Source organism: Nicotiana tabacum, chromosome 17, assembly GCF_000715075.1.
Source record: "Nicotiana tabacum cultivar K326 chromosome 17, ASM71507v2, whole genome shotgun sequence".
Classification (NCBI taxonomy): Eukaryota; Viridiplantae; Streptophyta; class Magnoliopsida; order Solanales; family Solanaceae; genus Nicotiana; species Nicotiana tabacum.
Window position 1 is genome coordinate 76,706,317 of NC_134096.1, and position 17,429 is coordinate 76,723,745.

The window sequence follows — 17,429 nt, forward strand, 5'->3', positions numbered from 1 at the left end:
ACTTGCGTGTGCGTTTGTCCGCAACAAGTTTTTGGCGCCGTTGCCAGGGACTTAGAAATTAGCTATTTTTCTAGATTAGACATTTTTTTTTCTATTCTTTCTTTAGTTTAGTTAGTATTTTTTATTTATTTTAGCATGGCATCTTGGAATGAAAATTATTCGAATGATGATTATTCTTATTTTGATGATCCCTGTCCATATTGTGGAGGACCCCACTGGTGGAAAGATTGTCAGAATATTCCCGGGAGCGAGTTGTGCGCACAATCTCGATCCTTTGAGTGGAATATTTGTAATATGTGTGGTGGTCAAGATAGCCATTGGGATGGTTGTCCTAATTCTTTTCAACCTTCTCAGAGCCCTTATTATGATCTTTCTAACAATATTTGTGAGTTTGATAGGGGCAATGAAGTGCAGGATATGGAACATGATGCATATATTAGAGATATTCTGAGGCAAGTAGCAGAGCTACAAGATGAACTCAAAAAAGATATGAAAATAATGAGGGCAACAATCACAAGAATGAAGGCTAATATGGAAGAATTGAATGAAGAGAGCGAGTTCCAAGAAAAGGAAAATTTTGAAAAAGTAGAGATTTTGAGCCAAACATGGCTAGTGGAATGAGCTGAAAAGTTAGAAATATATGAGGCTCAACGTGAGAAAATTACTGATGGGACGAGACACTTTATAGAAGGAAGAGCTGAACTGGGACAAGAGATTGAAAAATCTGGCACTGATATTCATGACTTGGGAGCTAAATTAATTGTAAAAGTTGATGCGTCTAACACCCAACAAAACAGTTCTGAGTTGTGTGAAGCTGAAAAGGAGCTTACACGCCGAATTGAGGAGCTAAAAGTGGAGAATAAATCATTCGGCCATACTTGTATTGATGATGTCCATGTTGAGGAAAGCACTCTAGAGTCATGTGAGGAAGTAGATAATATTATATGTGAAGACTCTAGTGTGTGTACATATGAGGATGTAAAGAGTAATACAATTCTAGAGTTAGGGTGTATTGGTCCTCATTCCATACATTTTTCAAAATTGTGTTTGGATGATGACATGTAAATCGAGTCATCTGAGCCTTTGGAGGAGCCAATGGATGCGGAACGGGGTGCTTACATTCTTGAATTCGTCGTGCCAGAGAGACAGAATTACATACCTCATCTAAAGGCCAAGAAGTGTAAAACACGATATTGGTTGCTTGACCCAATTAAATTTGTCTCACCGCCTCGGGAGTATAACATAAAGCTTGAAGCCAAATTAGGGACGCAATTCATAAGTTCGAGGTGGAGGCAAAAAGTGGTTCACGTCGTGCTGTGACGTTAAATTAGGAGCTTGTTGGGAGGCAACCCAGCTTTACTACTTTCTTTTATTTTTGTTTTTATTATATTATTTTTGTAGTGTCTATTTTTATTTTGTAGGGTTATAAGTATAGGAAGCAAAGCTATTGGAAGAGTACAAAAGCGAGCTAGATGGTGAGAACTAAGTGTGGGGTGCCCACACAAAGGACCATACTTGGGAGAAGTCTGAGTATCCCGTGAGCTGCTAATTCTTCGACCTTTTGACTTTCAGGGAGTTTCTTGTTCACCCTTGTTATTTTTGCGATATTTGTGCATTGGGAACATTGCACTCTTTTAAGTGTGGGGTGGAAGATTCTCTGTGCTTTGTATAGTATTATATTAGTATATTATTAGTTTCTTATCTTTTTATTGTTAGCTAGCTTCTTATTTTTATTTACAGAATTAGTAGAATTAATGGTGTAGTATAGTAGTAGTAGTAGTAGTTTTAGCAGCTTAATTTATTTTTTTAAAAATAAATAAGAAAAAAAAGAGTAGAAAAATTGGATTTTTCCCGACGATGGATTTTCTAGACAGTTTTCTTGAGGGATTTAAGTCTAAAGAAAAAGGACAAAAAGATTTTCTTTGTAGGTAGTGTAGTAATTCCCCCTTGGTTTTTCTTTGTGTCGCGGTTCTTTTCCAAGGGTTTTATTTGAACTGGGTGTAGGTAGTTTTATGTTTTTTAGAAGTAGGAAACTTTGTGCTATGTTTTGAATTGGAGTAATATCTCTTAACTTTGTTATGCCTTGAGAATAGTGAGTACTTTGGTTGTGACGCTTAGGCTCAGTTTTTGACTCTTGTATAAGTAGCTTAAATCGTATGATCTTAACTTTGCTTAACTGCTTTGACTAGAATATCTTGATGAGTCCAATCCTAAGTGAGTTATGTGCCATGTGTATGTGAGGTTTGTGTGTAATTCTGTGCATTGCATTTGATGTCTAGAACTTGCCCGGTGTGTTTGCAAAGCGAAATAGTAGTTTTGTTCAGTCTTGGAAGTGATATAGGCGTTTCTTTGTTGAACCAATTATATAATTTACCTTCTTTATTGTTATGTATCGTAGTTAACCTCTTTGAGCCTGTAATCTTGTTTCTTTGGCAACCACATTACAAGCCTTACCTATTTTTTTGAATTAACCATATATTTGAACCTTTTCACCTCTCATGAGCACTTGAATTGTTATGAACTTTGTAAAAGTTAAAATATGGGGTGGTTGGTTTGGATTTTGAGTGGAACTAATAAAATAAGGAGAAAGGTACACTATTTTGAAAAAAAATAAAAAATAAGTAAAGCCACTTGAATTGAAAAAGAAAGGAAAAAATAGTTGTATTGCTGTGTATTCCTTGATAGTGGTGACTCTTGATATAATTGTGCTTAAAGAAGTATGGAGTTAATATACATTGATGTGAAAGTAGAGTTATGGTTTGACATAAGTGTGGGGTTAAATGTTAAAGTACATGTATTAAAGTGCTTAGGAAGGTGTAGTCACTCTTATATCCAAATGTATCCTACCCGACCCGTAGCCTACATTACAACCAATTAAAGTCCTACTTGATCCTAGACTGAATGAGTTCCATTAGTAGAGTAATACACTACGGGCAAGCCTATGGCGCATCTTTTGTGGCATATGAATGTTATTTCTGAGAGTGAGTGAATTCTTTCTATCTTGAGTTCCTAATTGTTCTTAAATTTTTATTGTGTGTGGAACTACTCTCTTTTGTTGTATGAGGGCACTTGATTCATGAAGGAAAGGTAATGTCATTGACCTCTATGTTAGAGTAAGTGAGTGAGTTGTGAATAACGCGTAGTACTTGTGAGTCAAATTTTGAGGTGAAGAGGTTATACTCTTGTGCTTAGTCTATTTTAAAGATTCTTGATGTGATGAGTTAGGAGAATTGTTTAAAAAGGTCGTGTCTATATAAAGTGTAGTTTGATTGCTAGAGGACGAGCAAGAGTTTAAGTGTGGGGTAGTGATGTTTGGTTATAATTACATATTTTTAGTGCATTACTTACCTTACATTTTGGTGCTTTAATGCTAAACTATACTATATTTGTGCTTAATTGAGTCTATTTTATGTGTAGGTGAATTGGAGATGAAAGTAGAAGAAAAAGGAGACCTACAAGTCGAAACCGTGCGCAGGAGCAGTGAATGAGAGAACCTGGCGACGCCAGGCTTGAAGCTAGCTTTAGGCTGGCTTTGCAAGGCTAAAGCTAGGCTGAGGCTGGCGACGCCAAGCAAAAGCCAGGCTGAGGCTGGCGACGCCAGGCCTGGGGCCAGGTCCAATCCAAGTTTTGAAGACTTAATTCGTTTCCGGGTTTGACTAGGACTTGTCCTACATGTTTAGGTCTTTTCCTACACATATAAATAGACCTAAAAATGCCATAGAGGAAAAAAGACCGGAAGAGAACATACCGGGGGAGAACATACTTAGAGAGGACGTTTTTGAGAGGAAAACACAAGCACAGAGCCGCCGTGGAGGCCGGAATTCACTAAGTTCCATCTTTCTCCCACCAAACATAGTAATTTTTATGTTTCTTTGTATGATTTATTGTTTGGCTACCATGTCTATGTAGAGCTAAACTTCACGTTCTAGGGTTGTGGTTCTTTCATGACTATTATTATTCGGATATTGATTTTGCCTTCTTGATTTATCATATTGGTTTATTTATTCAATCTTGCGCTTAATTATTTAATGGCTTGATCACCAATTAAATACTATTTACGAATCTAGAATTGAACTTGAAAGTGGGAATTCTAGATTGCATATAGGATTGAGTAGAGCAAGTTCTTGAACTCGGGCATCGGGGAAAACATTCGTGGTTAGGATAGACATATACCTAATTGCCTTGCTTGGTTGATTTACAGGAATTATAAATGCGTTCTTGTTGATTCTAACTCCATAGACATATAGGCATTAGGTTAGCTTGAATAGGCGAGTAAGAACTCGACAGATTCTTATGAGCAATATTAACCCTGTCAACCAATAAGCTAGATAAATTAGTCGGTCAATTCAATTGAAGAATACAATAGGATTGTTAAATAGCCCATAACCCTAGATCGTTTTCATTATATTGATATCATAAAAATCTGCTCTTTCTCTGTTCAAAGTTCATTATTTATATTTTTTTATTTAATTAGTTTTGAATCAAATATTTTTAGGTTTAATTCTTGTTTAGATAATTAAGATAGTCTAATTTAGTTAATAGTTAATCACAAGTCCTCGTGGGTTCGACATCCGACTTTTAGTCACTTTATTACTTGACGATCGCGTATACTTGCGTGTACGTAATATTATAAGTTTGATGTAATATTCTATTTTATTTGAATGTTCTTGGCTAACATGACATTATGTAGGACAATTGGCAAATGAAAATAATTTGTTAAGCAGAGGAATAGGATTAAAGGATCTATATGCCAAACCTATCTTGCAAAGGAAACTACACATTTTTTTTCTTATTATTTTGAGAGTAATGTGCCATGTTCTAGGAATAGGCCCAATAGGCACACGGTCGAATGTGTGAATGATCCATTATATCCATCAATGTCCATATTCAATCAACCAGGCCGATGTTCTAAGGATGTTAGAAAGAGAAATTTGAGTGATATGGAGTACAAGTCAGCTACACTTCATGTGTTGCTAAATTGTCCCGAAGTTGTACCATTTCTCAAGTAAGTATTGATTTATTAGTTATCAAAATGTAAAATTTACCGTGACTATATATTGATGCAACTACTAAAAATATTTGATGTGTCACAGTCACTTCGTGGGTCAATTTGGCCATGATATTGTATATACGAGATTTGATACGTAGTTCAAACAGTTTGTAAGTGTGTGTGTATGTGTATATATATACACGTAGTGAATGTATAAAAATTGATTCATAAGTTGTGCTAACTTATGAATTTTTTTAACACTATGTAGGTAAATAATCCAAATAATGGTGTAAATCAATTTTTGAAAGATATATCTTAGGGACATGGGCTTCAGGTCACAACAATGTCTAAGTACGTAGTGAATGGTTATAAGTTTCATATAGAGGATTGCTCTAAAACTAAAAATAGCAACAACAACGGGGTGTGGGTTCAAGGTGGTGATGGCAACCAAGTTGGAGATATTGATTATTATGGTGTGGTCAAAGAAATATTATAACTAGAATATACAGGTTGGCCATATAAGAAATTGATACTCTTTAGCTGCAAGTGATTTGAACCAAATCCAACAAGAGGTAGAAGAGTACACCACCAATACAACATAATTGATAATCATATGAGGTAGTATGATCGCTATGATCCTTTCATAATTGCACATAACATTAGGCAAGTGTATTATGCTCCTTATCCTTTGCGGCGGAATAAGACCGATTGGTGGGTTGTAATAAAAACTAAGCCTGTAGGTAGGGTGGAAGTCAAGAATGTGTTAGGTGTTGCATATCAAAACGATATCTCCAGTGTTCACCAAATAGTGGACGATCAGTTAGAAAATAATTTGGAACATCCTGAATGCATATTGGAAGAAGTTGATATAAATAAAGTAACAATTATAGAAAATGAGGTTGAAGAATCAACTGATGAAGCTCAAACAAGTGAGGACGAAGAATTCTCGGACGAGGAACAATACGTCGATGAGGATTAAAAAGTTGGTTTTTTAAAGCACTCTCGTTTTATATCTAGTTTCTTATATGTTTCAATAAAAATGTGTATTATATTATGCAGATGGCAGGAAAGGGTCAAGGTAACAATGATCCTACTAATTCTCAGGGTCGAGAAAAGGGTAGGAAGGGAAAGAGGAGGGTAGAAAATAATAGTCCCTCTTGTCCACCCTTTTCAGAGATGCCTATGTCTTATCCTCCACCACACGGCTATACTGAGCTTCCACAGCATCACGAGTTGTACACCTTCATTCAGACACCAGACCTTCCATCACAAGGCCATAGGACTATACGTCCGACATACAGTCCAGTTGCCTCACAACCATCTGCATCACAGCCATCTACATCACATCCACATGGATCACATCCCTACATATCACAGCCACATGGATCACATCCATCCATGTCACAGCCATTCGGGTCACAACCATCAGTATCACATCCACTTGGGTCGCATCCAGCTATGTCGCAGTCACAAGGATCACAACCATCTTCATCATCGATTCCATCTATTGCAGGCCTTCACCTGCGAGGCAGTAGCTCTGACCCGCCTACACCGTCTTCACATGCCTCTGATACACATGCTTCGAATGGTGATGACGAGGTAGTGCATTATGATTGATATGGTATGATCATCATAGTCCCTTAGGGTGATGGGTAAGTGTTATTCATTATTTTTGCGTCTATTGATTTGTAACATTTTTACAAAGATATTAATGTGTTTTTATTGTTAAATTGCAGGTTCAGACCGGGTAATAAGACTATGAAGATAATCACCAATGCCATCAGAAAGCTTTATGATGGCCCTTATGCGACTTGGACTGATTGCCCATTCTCGCTGAAGGAGTAAATTTTTAATCAATTTAAGGTATAAATGTTCTTTTAAATAATTTAATAATTTATATTTATGATGTTTCCATCTAATATTTAACTTTTGAAATACAGAGCAAATGTGTATGGGAAAACCGCTATAGCGCGAAAGTGGCTGCAAATTTTCATCATAAAGCTCGCAAGAGATTGGTGGATGCTTTCTCGGATGCTAGAAAGAAGAACAAGAGGCCTGGATGGTTACTTGAGAATTTGTGGAATGATTTTCAAAGGCAATGTCTTACCGCGGAGTTCTTAGAGAGGAGGAAAAAGGAAAAAAAACTCGTGCATCCGAGAAGGGAGGCTCCTTGCACACTGGAGGTACGATCAACCTAGGGACAATAAAAAGAAGATTGGTACGTAATTTCTTAAATTATTTTAATTTTCTAAGTATATATATATTCTGTTTATTAACTAAATTAATTTATTTTCAGGAAAAGAAGTATGGGCGTCCAATGAGTCATGATGAGCTATTCAAGGAGACGTATATTGTGAAGAAGAAGAAAGAGGGGGATCAAGATAGGTGGGTTGAGGACCGGGCCTCAACTGCATATGTAAGTTTTTAATTTTCTTTAAGTATTATAATTTACTTTTATAAAAAATTTGAAATACTGATTTAATTTAAAATAATATAGGGTCACTACCAAAGTAACGTGGAGAAATTCATCCGTAGTCATAGAGCTGGTGAATCGGGTGAGCCAACCTAGCCTTCGGACGAGGATGCTGAAAGAATATGGTTGGAGTCTGTTGGCAGTCCAAAATGGGGGAAGGTATACGAGCTTCCCACTAAAAACATTCATCGCTATAAGTGTGAAATGCGAGGAATAGGAACTTCCTCGCAAGGCGAGCAACTTAATAGGGAGAGCCTCTCCGCTATGCAGGAGATAGTGACAAAGCTCACATCCGAGCTAGAAGTGGCCAAGGAAAGAGAAAGGCTTAGAGATGCTCAATTCCTTGGCATGCAAGCTCAGATCAGAACTCTCCTATCTAGTGGAGCTTTTCTGTTGCCCCGATCTCGTGAGTAATCTCCAGAGGGTCGACCTCCACGTGATCGTTCCTCCCATCCTCCCCGTGATCGTTCTTCCCGTCCTCCACAAGACCGTTTTCTATACCGTTTTTTTTAAATGAAAGTTCATCAGACGGTGATGATGATGTTGTAGAAAATACCCCTTGACTTTTATATACATTGAACTAGACAAATAGAACCAATTTTGAACTAGTTGTAATTAGTTTTAACTTGGTTTTGGATTTTTATGTTCAATTGAACTTTAATTTGTTAGTTTTAAAGTATTTATTGAATGTTTTGGTTGTTGTTGTGTTGTTGTTGTTGTGTTGTTATTGTTGCTGTGTTGTTGTTGTTGTTATTGTTATTAGGTGTATTGGTATGCTGGCAGGTGGCGTAGCTGCCAAAACATGCATTTTATGCCAAAATTAAACCCAAAAAAACGGACCAAAGTTGGTCGGTTTTTAATAAAAAAAAGAAAATTATTCCAAAATATCGACCAAAGTTGGTCGGTTAATGAACATTAAATTCCCAGAATTCAACATTACCGACTAACTTTGGTCGGTATTTTTCCTACACTGTTGAGGTTACCGATCATAGTTGGTCGGTAATGTTTAATTTTAATTATTTTAAAAAAATATATATTTTCAATTACCGAACAAAGTTGGTCGGTTTTTTTAAATTTTAATAATTAATAAAAAAATATAATTTAGTTAAACCCACCAACTTTGGTCGGTAAAATTAAATTAATAAAATATGTTTCCGACCAAAGTTGGTCGGTAAGTACTTAAACTTGTTAGATGATCGTTTTAAGCTACCGACCAACGTTGGTCGGTAATTTCCGACCAACTTTGGTCGGTAAGCCATTCCTACCATCAAAACACCGTCCACACCCTAATGGTCGCATTTTTTGTCGGTAATTGGCCATAACCGACCAACTTTGGTCAGTTCTTTTGGTCAGTTTTTAGCGGATTTCTAGTAGTGCGGCGACCGTTGAAGGGAGCTTTGACAAAATTGATTGTTTTTGACTCAATCGCGATGGCACAAAATAAGGTATCCTCACTCGAACACAGTCCTCTGTTATTTCTTCAAGCGGCAGATGCACCAGGACTAGTTTTAGTTCCAATCAAACTGACAGGGCCTCAGAATTACGCCTTGTGGAGTAGGGCAATGAAGCAAGCTCTTTTGGGCAAAAGTAAGCTTGGATTCGTTGACGGAACTTGTGTGAAAAACATATTCAGGGGTGAACTCCCAGAACAATGGGAGAAGTGCAATACGATTGTACTTTCATGGATCAGTAGTTCTGTCGCAGTTAAGTTAATGCCTAGCATCATGTTTGCGTCTAGTGCGAAGAAAGTGTGGAGTGATTTCCAGGAAAGGTTTGATAGATGCAGTTTGACTAGAATATATCATCTATGGACATAAATGGTAAATTTGAAATAAGGTACAGATTCTGTAACTACCTACTACTCAAATATGAATGACCTATGGAGTGAGCTAGATGCAATAGTTTCCTTATCTACATGTGATTGTGAAGAAGCTAGGCCATCCATAGAACATCTAGCTAATTAGAAGTTAATACAATTTTTAATGGGATTGAATGAAAGCTATAGTAATGTGAGGAGTAATGTACTGCTGAAAAGACCTATAGTTACTGTAAATAAGGCATATGTCGTAGTAACACAAGAAGAGAGTCAAAGATCCTTGGGTATTGGTGATGTAAATAGGGATCCCTTAACTATGTTAGCAGGGAGGGCCCAAAGTTTCAAGCCTAAGAAAACAAGGCTAGTTTATGAGCATTGTGGATACAAATGGCACCTAAAGGAAAACTATTATAAAATTATTGGATATCCTTCTAATTTCAAAAGTAATAAGAAACCAGTAGGAATAGAAGGAAGAACCTATGTCAACAATGCAGCTGTAGAAGAAAGCAACATTGGTGGAAGCCTTCCACAAGGACACTTCCTAATAGAAGAACAATATAAATAACTGGTGGGATTGCTGAACAAACCATCCAGTGGTGAGAGCTTTATCAACATGGCAGATATTGTTGCTTTATTATCCAATGCTTATTTAAGAGAGTTGATAATAGACTCTGGAGCAACACACCACATTACTTGCAATAAGGAGGTTTTGAACAATACAAAAGGATTAGAGACAAAGGAAGGAAATTATGTGCAATTACCAACAAGAAGTAGAGCTGAGATAACACACAAAAGGGATGCAATGATTTTAGGAGATCAGTACATTAACAATGTCTTATATGTGCCAGATTTTAAGTTTAATCTATTATCTGTAGCAAAGTTAACAAAGGACCTTAGATGTTTTGTTGGATTTTATCATGACTTCTGTTTATTACAGGAGCTTTACAATGGAAAGGTATTGGGGATTGGTAAGGAGTCTGGAAGTTTATATGTGCTGAAGGAAAGGGGTGCAGTAGTAGCAGCTGGATCAGTATCAAAAGAACACACAGAGAAGGCACTTTGTCACTTCAGGCTAGGTCATGCTTCATTGAAAGCTATGCAATACATCTCATCTCTACAAGACAGAATAAACACTATACAATTAGAATCTTGCAGTATATGTCCTTTAGCTAAACAATGTGGGTTGCAATTTTTTCTTAGCAACTCCAAGTCCACTACTATTTTTGAACTTGTTCATCTAGATGTTTGGGGACCCTATAAGGTGCCCACTTATGATAGAAAAAGGTATTTTTACGGTTGTTGATGATTTCAACAGATACACTTAGGCTTGTTTGATTCAATCAAAATGTGAAGTTTGTGTAGGCTGAAGAATTTTTTGTCTTTAATTCAGACTCAGTTTAGTGTGTGTGTTAAGATTGTGAGATATGATAATGGGACTGAGTTCTTTAATACATAGTGTAATGAATTGCTGTCATCTCTTGGAATCTTACACCAAAGTAGTTATCCTTATACACCCCAACAGAATAGGGTGGTAGAAAGGAATCACAGACACATCTTAGAAGTAGCCAGGGCACTAAAGTTTTAGAGTGGGGTTCCTATCAAATTTTGGGGTGACTGTGTAAAGACTGCTGTATATTTGATCAACAGAATACCTTCATCAATATTGACAGGAAAAATACCCTTTAAATTGCTATATGGCAAGGTTAGCAAGTTGGATCATCTAAGGGTCTTTGGTTATTTATGCTATGCAAGCAATCTACCTAGAGGAGACAAGTTTGCATCTAGAGCAAGAAACGCAATCTTCATAGGATTACGCTAAAACTCAAAAGGGATACATGTTATATGATATGGAGACACTGCCCTTTTTTGTCAGTAGAGATGTTCAATTTAGAGAAGACTGCTTCCCTTTCAAAATGGCAACTTTTGAAGAAGGTGATCCATTTTTCCAGCAACCAACTCAGCTCATAATACCTCAATCAGATCAAATCTCTACTCCATGTGACAATGTTGACACTTATCATCATGCTCAGCCCACACCTCTAGCACCTCCTGCAGATGACTCACTCCCTGAAGATAATGTTGAGATTGATATTGTTGATGCTCAATTACATGATCATCATATGCCAGATGTTGCTGAGCCAGCAGTTGCTGAAACTAATGAGCATCATGTACCAGCAGTTGTGCCACAAGATAGTGCTCCATCATGCACTACCAAAAGGCCTCAGAGGAAGACAGGGCCTCCCATTTGGATGAAGCATTATGTGAATCCTACAAAAGGAGCACCTGGTCACAAATATCCTGCATCTAACCATGTTGGTTATTCACATATATCTGCCCCATATCAATCTTATTTACAAGCTTTCTGAGTTCTCACTAAACTTGTAATGACCCGGCCCGTTATTTTGCGATCTAGCACGTCGTTTGACAGTTTTAGGCCTTGAGTAACTTTACTTCATGTTTTATGACTTGTACGCGTAGTCAGAATCTAATTTCGGGAATTCAGAGTTGATTCGGATAAAAAATTCTAAATTCGGAAGCTTTAAGTTGGTAGAGTTAACTAAGGTTTGCATTTTGAGTAAACGACCTCAAAATAAGGATTTGAAGATTTCAACAGGTTTGTATCATGATTTCAAATTTGGGCGTATGTCAGGGTTGAGTATCGGGTGGTCCGGGATCATTTCTACGCTTATTATGGAAAGCCGGCATTTCGAAAGTTTAAGAATTTTTTAAGTTTGATTTGAAGTGGACTTTGGCGTTATCGATTTTCGTTTGAGGTTTCGAGCCTTGGAATAGGTTTGTATCGTGATTTATGACTTGTACGTAAAGTTTGGCGTCATTCCGAAATATTTAAGTATGAATCAGACGCGTTCGTCGAAGTTTGAATGTTTGAAAGTTGAGAGGAATGTTTCGATCGTCGATTCGTAGTTTTGATATTGTTTGGTGTGATTTGGGACCTCGAGCAAGCTCGTGTTATGTTTTGGGACTGGTTGGTGTGATTGGATAGGGTCCCCGATGTTACATCTCGCATTTTTGTACGTTAAAGTTTCGTCTTCAATTAATCTACGTAGACTCTGGGATGAGATTATCTTGAGGTTAACGTATTTATGCTATTTATAACAAGCGATAAGTTAGTGTCATGAAGGATAAAGGGTACACGAATTAAAGAAAATGAGTTTCGATTGAAGATTGTCGATTTGGGATAAAATACGGTGCGAGCTATAATACCTGATATTTATGGACTCGTATCATACAAGGTACCATATGACCGTGATAGTATGATGTATAAAGTATATTAAAAATGAGTCGTATTTTAATTAATTTAAGATAATTCTTAATTATGTGGGTAATTAGTTAATTATCGGGTAGCGGGATATTACCTAATTAATTAATTGGTTGTAGGATAAGATTAAGACCCCTCCCCCACCCCACGTGGCAGCAAGACACTAACCAAACAAATGACTCTTGGTCATTTGTGATTAGGTGGCAACCTAATATATTAATTTCAAGACACTTCATTTCTAGGATTTTGAATACAAACAACATTTCATTCTCAACCACTACAATCAGATTCCTACAATTCCTTACACAACACTACAATCAAGAACGTGAGCTTTAGCACATTAGCAACACAATTTCTTACAAATTCCTACAATTCCTACAAGTTCCTACAAAGACACTACAACGTGATTTCTTCAACCAACGAGATTTCTTAGCACAGTAGCAACGTGAAATTTTGCGGTTCTAAAGGAGTACGGTGCAACATTTTTCAAGAATATCATACGGATTTTTCTCTACTCCAGGTATGTTAAGGCTATCTCTTCTTTCTTTTGGCATGATCTATACGATACAAACGAAACGAGCAAATGCACAACTTCCATAAATTACTCTATTCGTAGAAACGCTAGAGATGCGTATATTCTTGTTTTCCCATAAGTCTTATTATTCTATCGTCTGTTCATGGGTCTCAGAAAATACATAAGTTGATAACGTCTATTTCATGATATTAATTAGAGGCATAATGATCTTATGACATTCCGAAAGATTTTATTGACTTACTTATCATGCATTGCATTCATTTACATTGACCCATGACCATATATTTATATACCCGTGTATTATATGATATTGGATATGGGAAATGGTTACGACGTTATATACGCACCACCACCTGATCAGCTAGTATACATTGATGATTTTGCCCATAGTGGCCGAGATGATATGATGGGATGCCCTCAGAGGCTTGATGATTTTATGTACACCTATACCTATGCATGACACGACATTTATACACACGTGCATGATATTATAAATGTTTCAAAATTTACAAAGTTATTTAGACTTACAGGTGGAATTCTTTATTCCCTTGTTCATCTATGTCTTTTATGTACTAATTTATATGCCTTACATACTCAGTACATTATTCGTACTGATGCCCTGTTTCCCAAGGCCTGCGTTTCATGCCCGTAGGTGCAGGTAGACAAGCTGACGATCCCCCTTCTTAGGATCCTTGATCAGCGAAAGTTGGCTTGCTCCATTTGATCTGGAGCTGCTTTTGATTTTGGTATGATATGCTTGTATACATGTATGGGTATGACGTGGCCCAATCCCGTCCTTGTACAGTTGTATATTTTGTTAGAGGTCTATAGACAGTATATATAGTTGGATAGTATGTGGCCTCGCCGGCTTCCAGTTTTGGATATATAGTTATCTATAGCAGCCTTGCCGGCTTGCCCCAATGTATTCCGCATGTTTATGTATATATGTCTTTTGGACAGGTTTCACTCACGTACACTAATCATGTTTATATCTTAGACGCATGCTTAAGGGTGTTCGACAGGTAGGACTCGGGCATCCGTCGCGGCCCATCGGTTTGGGTTGTGACAAAAGTGGTATCAGAGCAGTTCTGTCCTAGGGTTGTCTATAGACAGTGTCTAGTAGAGTCTTGTTTATGGGTGTGTCGTGCACCACACTTATAAACAGGAGGCTACAGGACATATATGATGTTATCCTCTCTTCTTATCTTAGATCATGCGATATAAGAATTCATGTTCTTAACGATATGTTATATTTTCAGCGATGCCTCCAAAGACTTCAGCTGCCCAGAAGGGAAAGTCCGTGGCTGGTGAGATTACTTGTCGAGCACCACGAGTTACCAGGGCTCGGGGAGAGTCTCATAGTGAGATTCCATCTCAGACTTCACATACCCTGCCCTCTCCAGGAGAGCTCCGAGGGGCAACAGCTCCAGCGCCTGCCCATGTACGTTTAACCCCTCAGCCAGATACACCGGGTCAGGAGATGAGAGATGCTATTCAGCTATTAACTCGATTAGTAGCCTCATAGGCTCGGCGTCAGTAAGTAGGTATTGGTCATGCAGATAGGTCCGTCAGTACGAGGGTTCGTGATTTGATTAATTTAGACCCTCTGGTATTCACGGGGGTAGATCCAAATGAGGACCATCATGTATTTATTGATAGAATGCAGAGGACGTTGAGGGTAATGAAGGACACTACTACTGAGTAAGTTGAGCTAGCTTCCTATAGACTCCAAGATGTTGCAGTTAATTGGTACGAGTCTTGGGAATTGTCCAAAGGTGAGGATGCCCCTCCAACAGTATGGTAGGAGTTTATAGAGGCTTTTCTTTATCATTATCTGCCACCAGAGCTTAGATGGGCCAGAGTTGATAGGTTCTTGACCCTTCGATAGGGTAACATAAGTGTTCGGGAATACAGTCTTCAGTTTGATTCATTGGCTAGGTATGCTCCCACTATTGTATCTAAGATGGAGGATCGAGTTCACCGGTTCATGATGGGGTTAGAGCCGCACTTGCTTAACGATTGTATGTCAGTCTCACTTCAGGAAGACATGGATATTTCTCGTATTCAGGCATACGCTCAGGGTTTAGAGGAGCGTAAGCAGAAGCAGAGGGCCGATTGTGAGCCTGATAGGGCCCAAAATAAGAGAGTGAGGTCTTCGGGTCCTTCTGGTGAGTTTCAAGGTGGTCAGAGACAACAATACCCGAGGTATCCAACCCAGCCATCGACTAGCGCACCCCTTCAGTTTGGCGGTAAGATATTTGATCGTTCCACATATTCAGGGCTTGGTCAGAATTTCAAGGCCTCAGGTTCTCAGTATAGGGGTGAGTCAAGTCAGTTGAGGTCGCCCTTGCCATGATGTGCTCCGTGTGGTAAGCAACATATCGGGCAGTGCCGTATGGGGTTGGGTGTTTGTTATACTTATGGTTATCCAGGCCACGTTATGAGGGATTGTCCGATGAGAGGTGATGCAAGCATAGCCCAGCCAGCGGGATCTGTTGTTGGTTCGTCATTATCAGTACGCCCTCCTGGGCAAGGTTCACAAGAACCAATGAGTCGTGGTAGAGGCAAAGGCAGAGTATCTAGCTCGAGCGGTCCTCAGAACCGCATTTATGCATTAGTAGGACGACATGATCAAGAATCATCACCCGATGTTGTTATAGGTATATTATCAGTCTTCTCATATGATGTATATGCACTGATTGACCCAGGTTCCACCTTATCATATGTTACTCCGTTGGTTGCTAGTAAGTTTGGAATAAAACCTGAATTAGTTAAACCTTTTGAGGTGTCCACACCTGTTGAGGACTCAGTGATAGCTAAACGAGTATATAGAGGTTGCATAATAGTAGTTCATAGTCGATCTACCGTAGCGGACCTAATCGATTTAGATATGGTAGAATTTGATGTTATAATCGGTATGGATTGGTTGGCTTCTTGTCATGCCAACGTTGATTGTAGATCAAAGATAGTCCGATTTCAATTTCCAGGGGAGCCTATTTTGGAATGGAAAGGTAATACGGCATCACCGAGAGGTAAATTTATTTCCTATCTCAAGGCGAGGAAGATGATCATAAAGGGCTATATTTATCACTTTGTTCGGGTTCGGGATGTGGAAGTAGAGTCAACAACCATTCAGTCCATCCCCGTGGTTAATGAGCTTCCCGATGAGCTTCCAAGTCTTCTGCCAGAGCGAGAAATTGAGTTTGCTAGTGACCTACTACCAGATACTCATCCAATACCTATTCCTCCCTATAGAATGGCCCCCGCAGAGCTGAAAGAGTTGAAGGAATAACTAAAGGACTTGCTTGAAAAAGGCTTTATCAGACCTAGTACATCACCGTGGGGAGCACCAGTGTTATTTGTGAGGAAGAAAGATGGTTCCTTACAAATGTGTATTGATTATAGACAATTGAATAAGGTGACAACTAAGAATAAGTACCCGCTCCCGAGGATTGATAATTTATTTGATCAGTTACAAGGTGCCAAGTGTTTCTCAAAGATAGACTTGAGGTCCGGGTACCATCAGGTAAGGGTTAAGCAGAAAGATATTCCGAAGACAACATTCAGGACCAGATACGGGCATTTTAAGTTTCGTGTTATGTCGTTCGGTTTAACCAATGCCCAAGCAGTATTCATGGATTTGATGAACCGTATGTTTAGACCCTTTTTAGACATGTTCGTAATTGTATTTATTGATGATATATTGGTGTATTCTCGTTCAGAGGCTGAGCATGCAGATCATTTGCGTACTGTGCTCAGAGTTCTACAAAAAGGGAAGTTGTATGCAAAATTCTCTAAATGTGAATTCTGGTTGAACTCTATAGCTTTCCTTGGGCATATCATTTCGGGTGAAGGTATCCGGGTTGATACATAAAAGATTGAGGCAGTAAAAACTTGGCCTAGACCCACAACACCGACGGAGATTTGTAGCTTTCTCAGTTTGGTAGGTTATTACAGGAGATTTGTAGAGGGATTTTCTTCCCTTTCGGCACCTTTGACAAAGTTGACTCAGAAAGGAGCAAAGTTTCAATGGACTGATGCTTACGAACGGAGTTTTCAAGCATTGAAGGACAGATTAACTTCAGCACCGGTTCTAACGCTACCAGAAGGGACCGATGGTTATGTTATCTACTGTGACGCCTCGGGCATTTGATTGGGTTGTGTACTGATGCATCATGGTAGGGTTATAGCTTATGCTTCTAGACAACTAAGAAAACACGAGAAGAATTACCCAACCCATGATTTAGATTTAGCCACACTGATTCATGCATTAAAGATGCGGAGGCACTACTTGTATGGCATTTATGTTGATATCTATACGAATTATAGGAGCCT

The 17,429-nt window shown here is 38.4% G+C and overlaps 2 protein-coding genes across 2 annotated transcripts; both read left to right on the forward strand.

The window, feature by feature from the left end:
• Nucleotides 1–8,893: 8,893 nt before the first annotated feature.
• LOC142171937 (uncharacterized) lies at nucleotides 8,894–9,844 on the forward strand. The gene is made up of 2 exons (XM_075235662.1): nucleotides 8,894–9,234; nucleotides 9,463–9,844. Exons 1-2 carry the CDS (start codon nucleotides 8,894–8,896, stop codon nucleotides 9,842–9,844), a joined length of 723 nt encoding a protein of 240 aa, XP_075091763.1.
• Nucleotides 9,845–9,892: 48 nt separating this feature from the next.
• LOC107815682 (uncharacterized) lies at nucleotides 9,893–11,645 on the forward strand. The gene is made up of 3 exons (XM_016641302.1): nucleotides 9,893–10,563; nucleotides 10,927–10,981; nucleotides 11,088–11,645. Exons 1-3 carry the CDS (start codon nucleotides 9,893–9,895, stop codon nucleotides 11,643–11,645), a joined length of 1,284 nt encoding a protein of 427 aa, XP_016496788.1.
• Nucleotides 11,646–17,429: the final 5,784 nt, after the last annotated feature.

Excerpts from the sequence above, each read along its gene's own strand:
- LOC107815682 (XM_016641302.1), top strand. The coding sequence starts at position 9,893 with ATGGCAGATATTGTTGCTTTATTATCCAATGCTTATTTAAGAGAGTTG. Across the intron at positions 10,564-10,926 it reads CCCACTTATGATAGAAAAAG|AATACCTTCATCAATATTGA; the intron begins GTATTTTTACGG and ends TTTGATCAACAG. Across the intron at positions 10,982-11,087 it reads TTAAATTGCTATATGGCAAG|GATTACGCTAAAACTCAAAA; the intron begins GTTAGCAAGTTG and ends CAATCTTCATAG.
- LOC142171937 (XM_075235662.1), top strand. The coding sequence starts at position 8,894 with ATGGCACAAAATAAGGTATCCTCACTCGAACACAGTCCTCTGTTATTT. Across the intron at positions 9,235-9,462 it reads TGGAGTGATTTCCAGGAAAG|CTATAGTAATGTGAGGAGTA; the intron begins GTTTGATAGATG and ends ATTGAATGAAAG.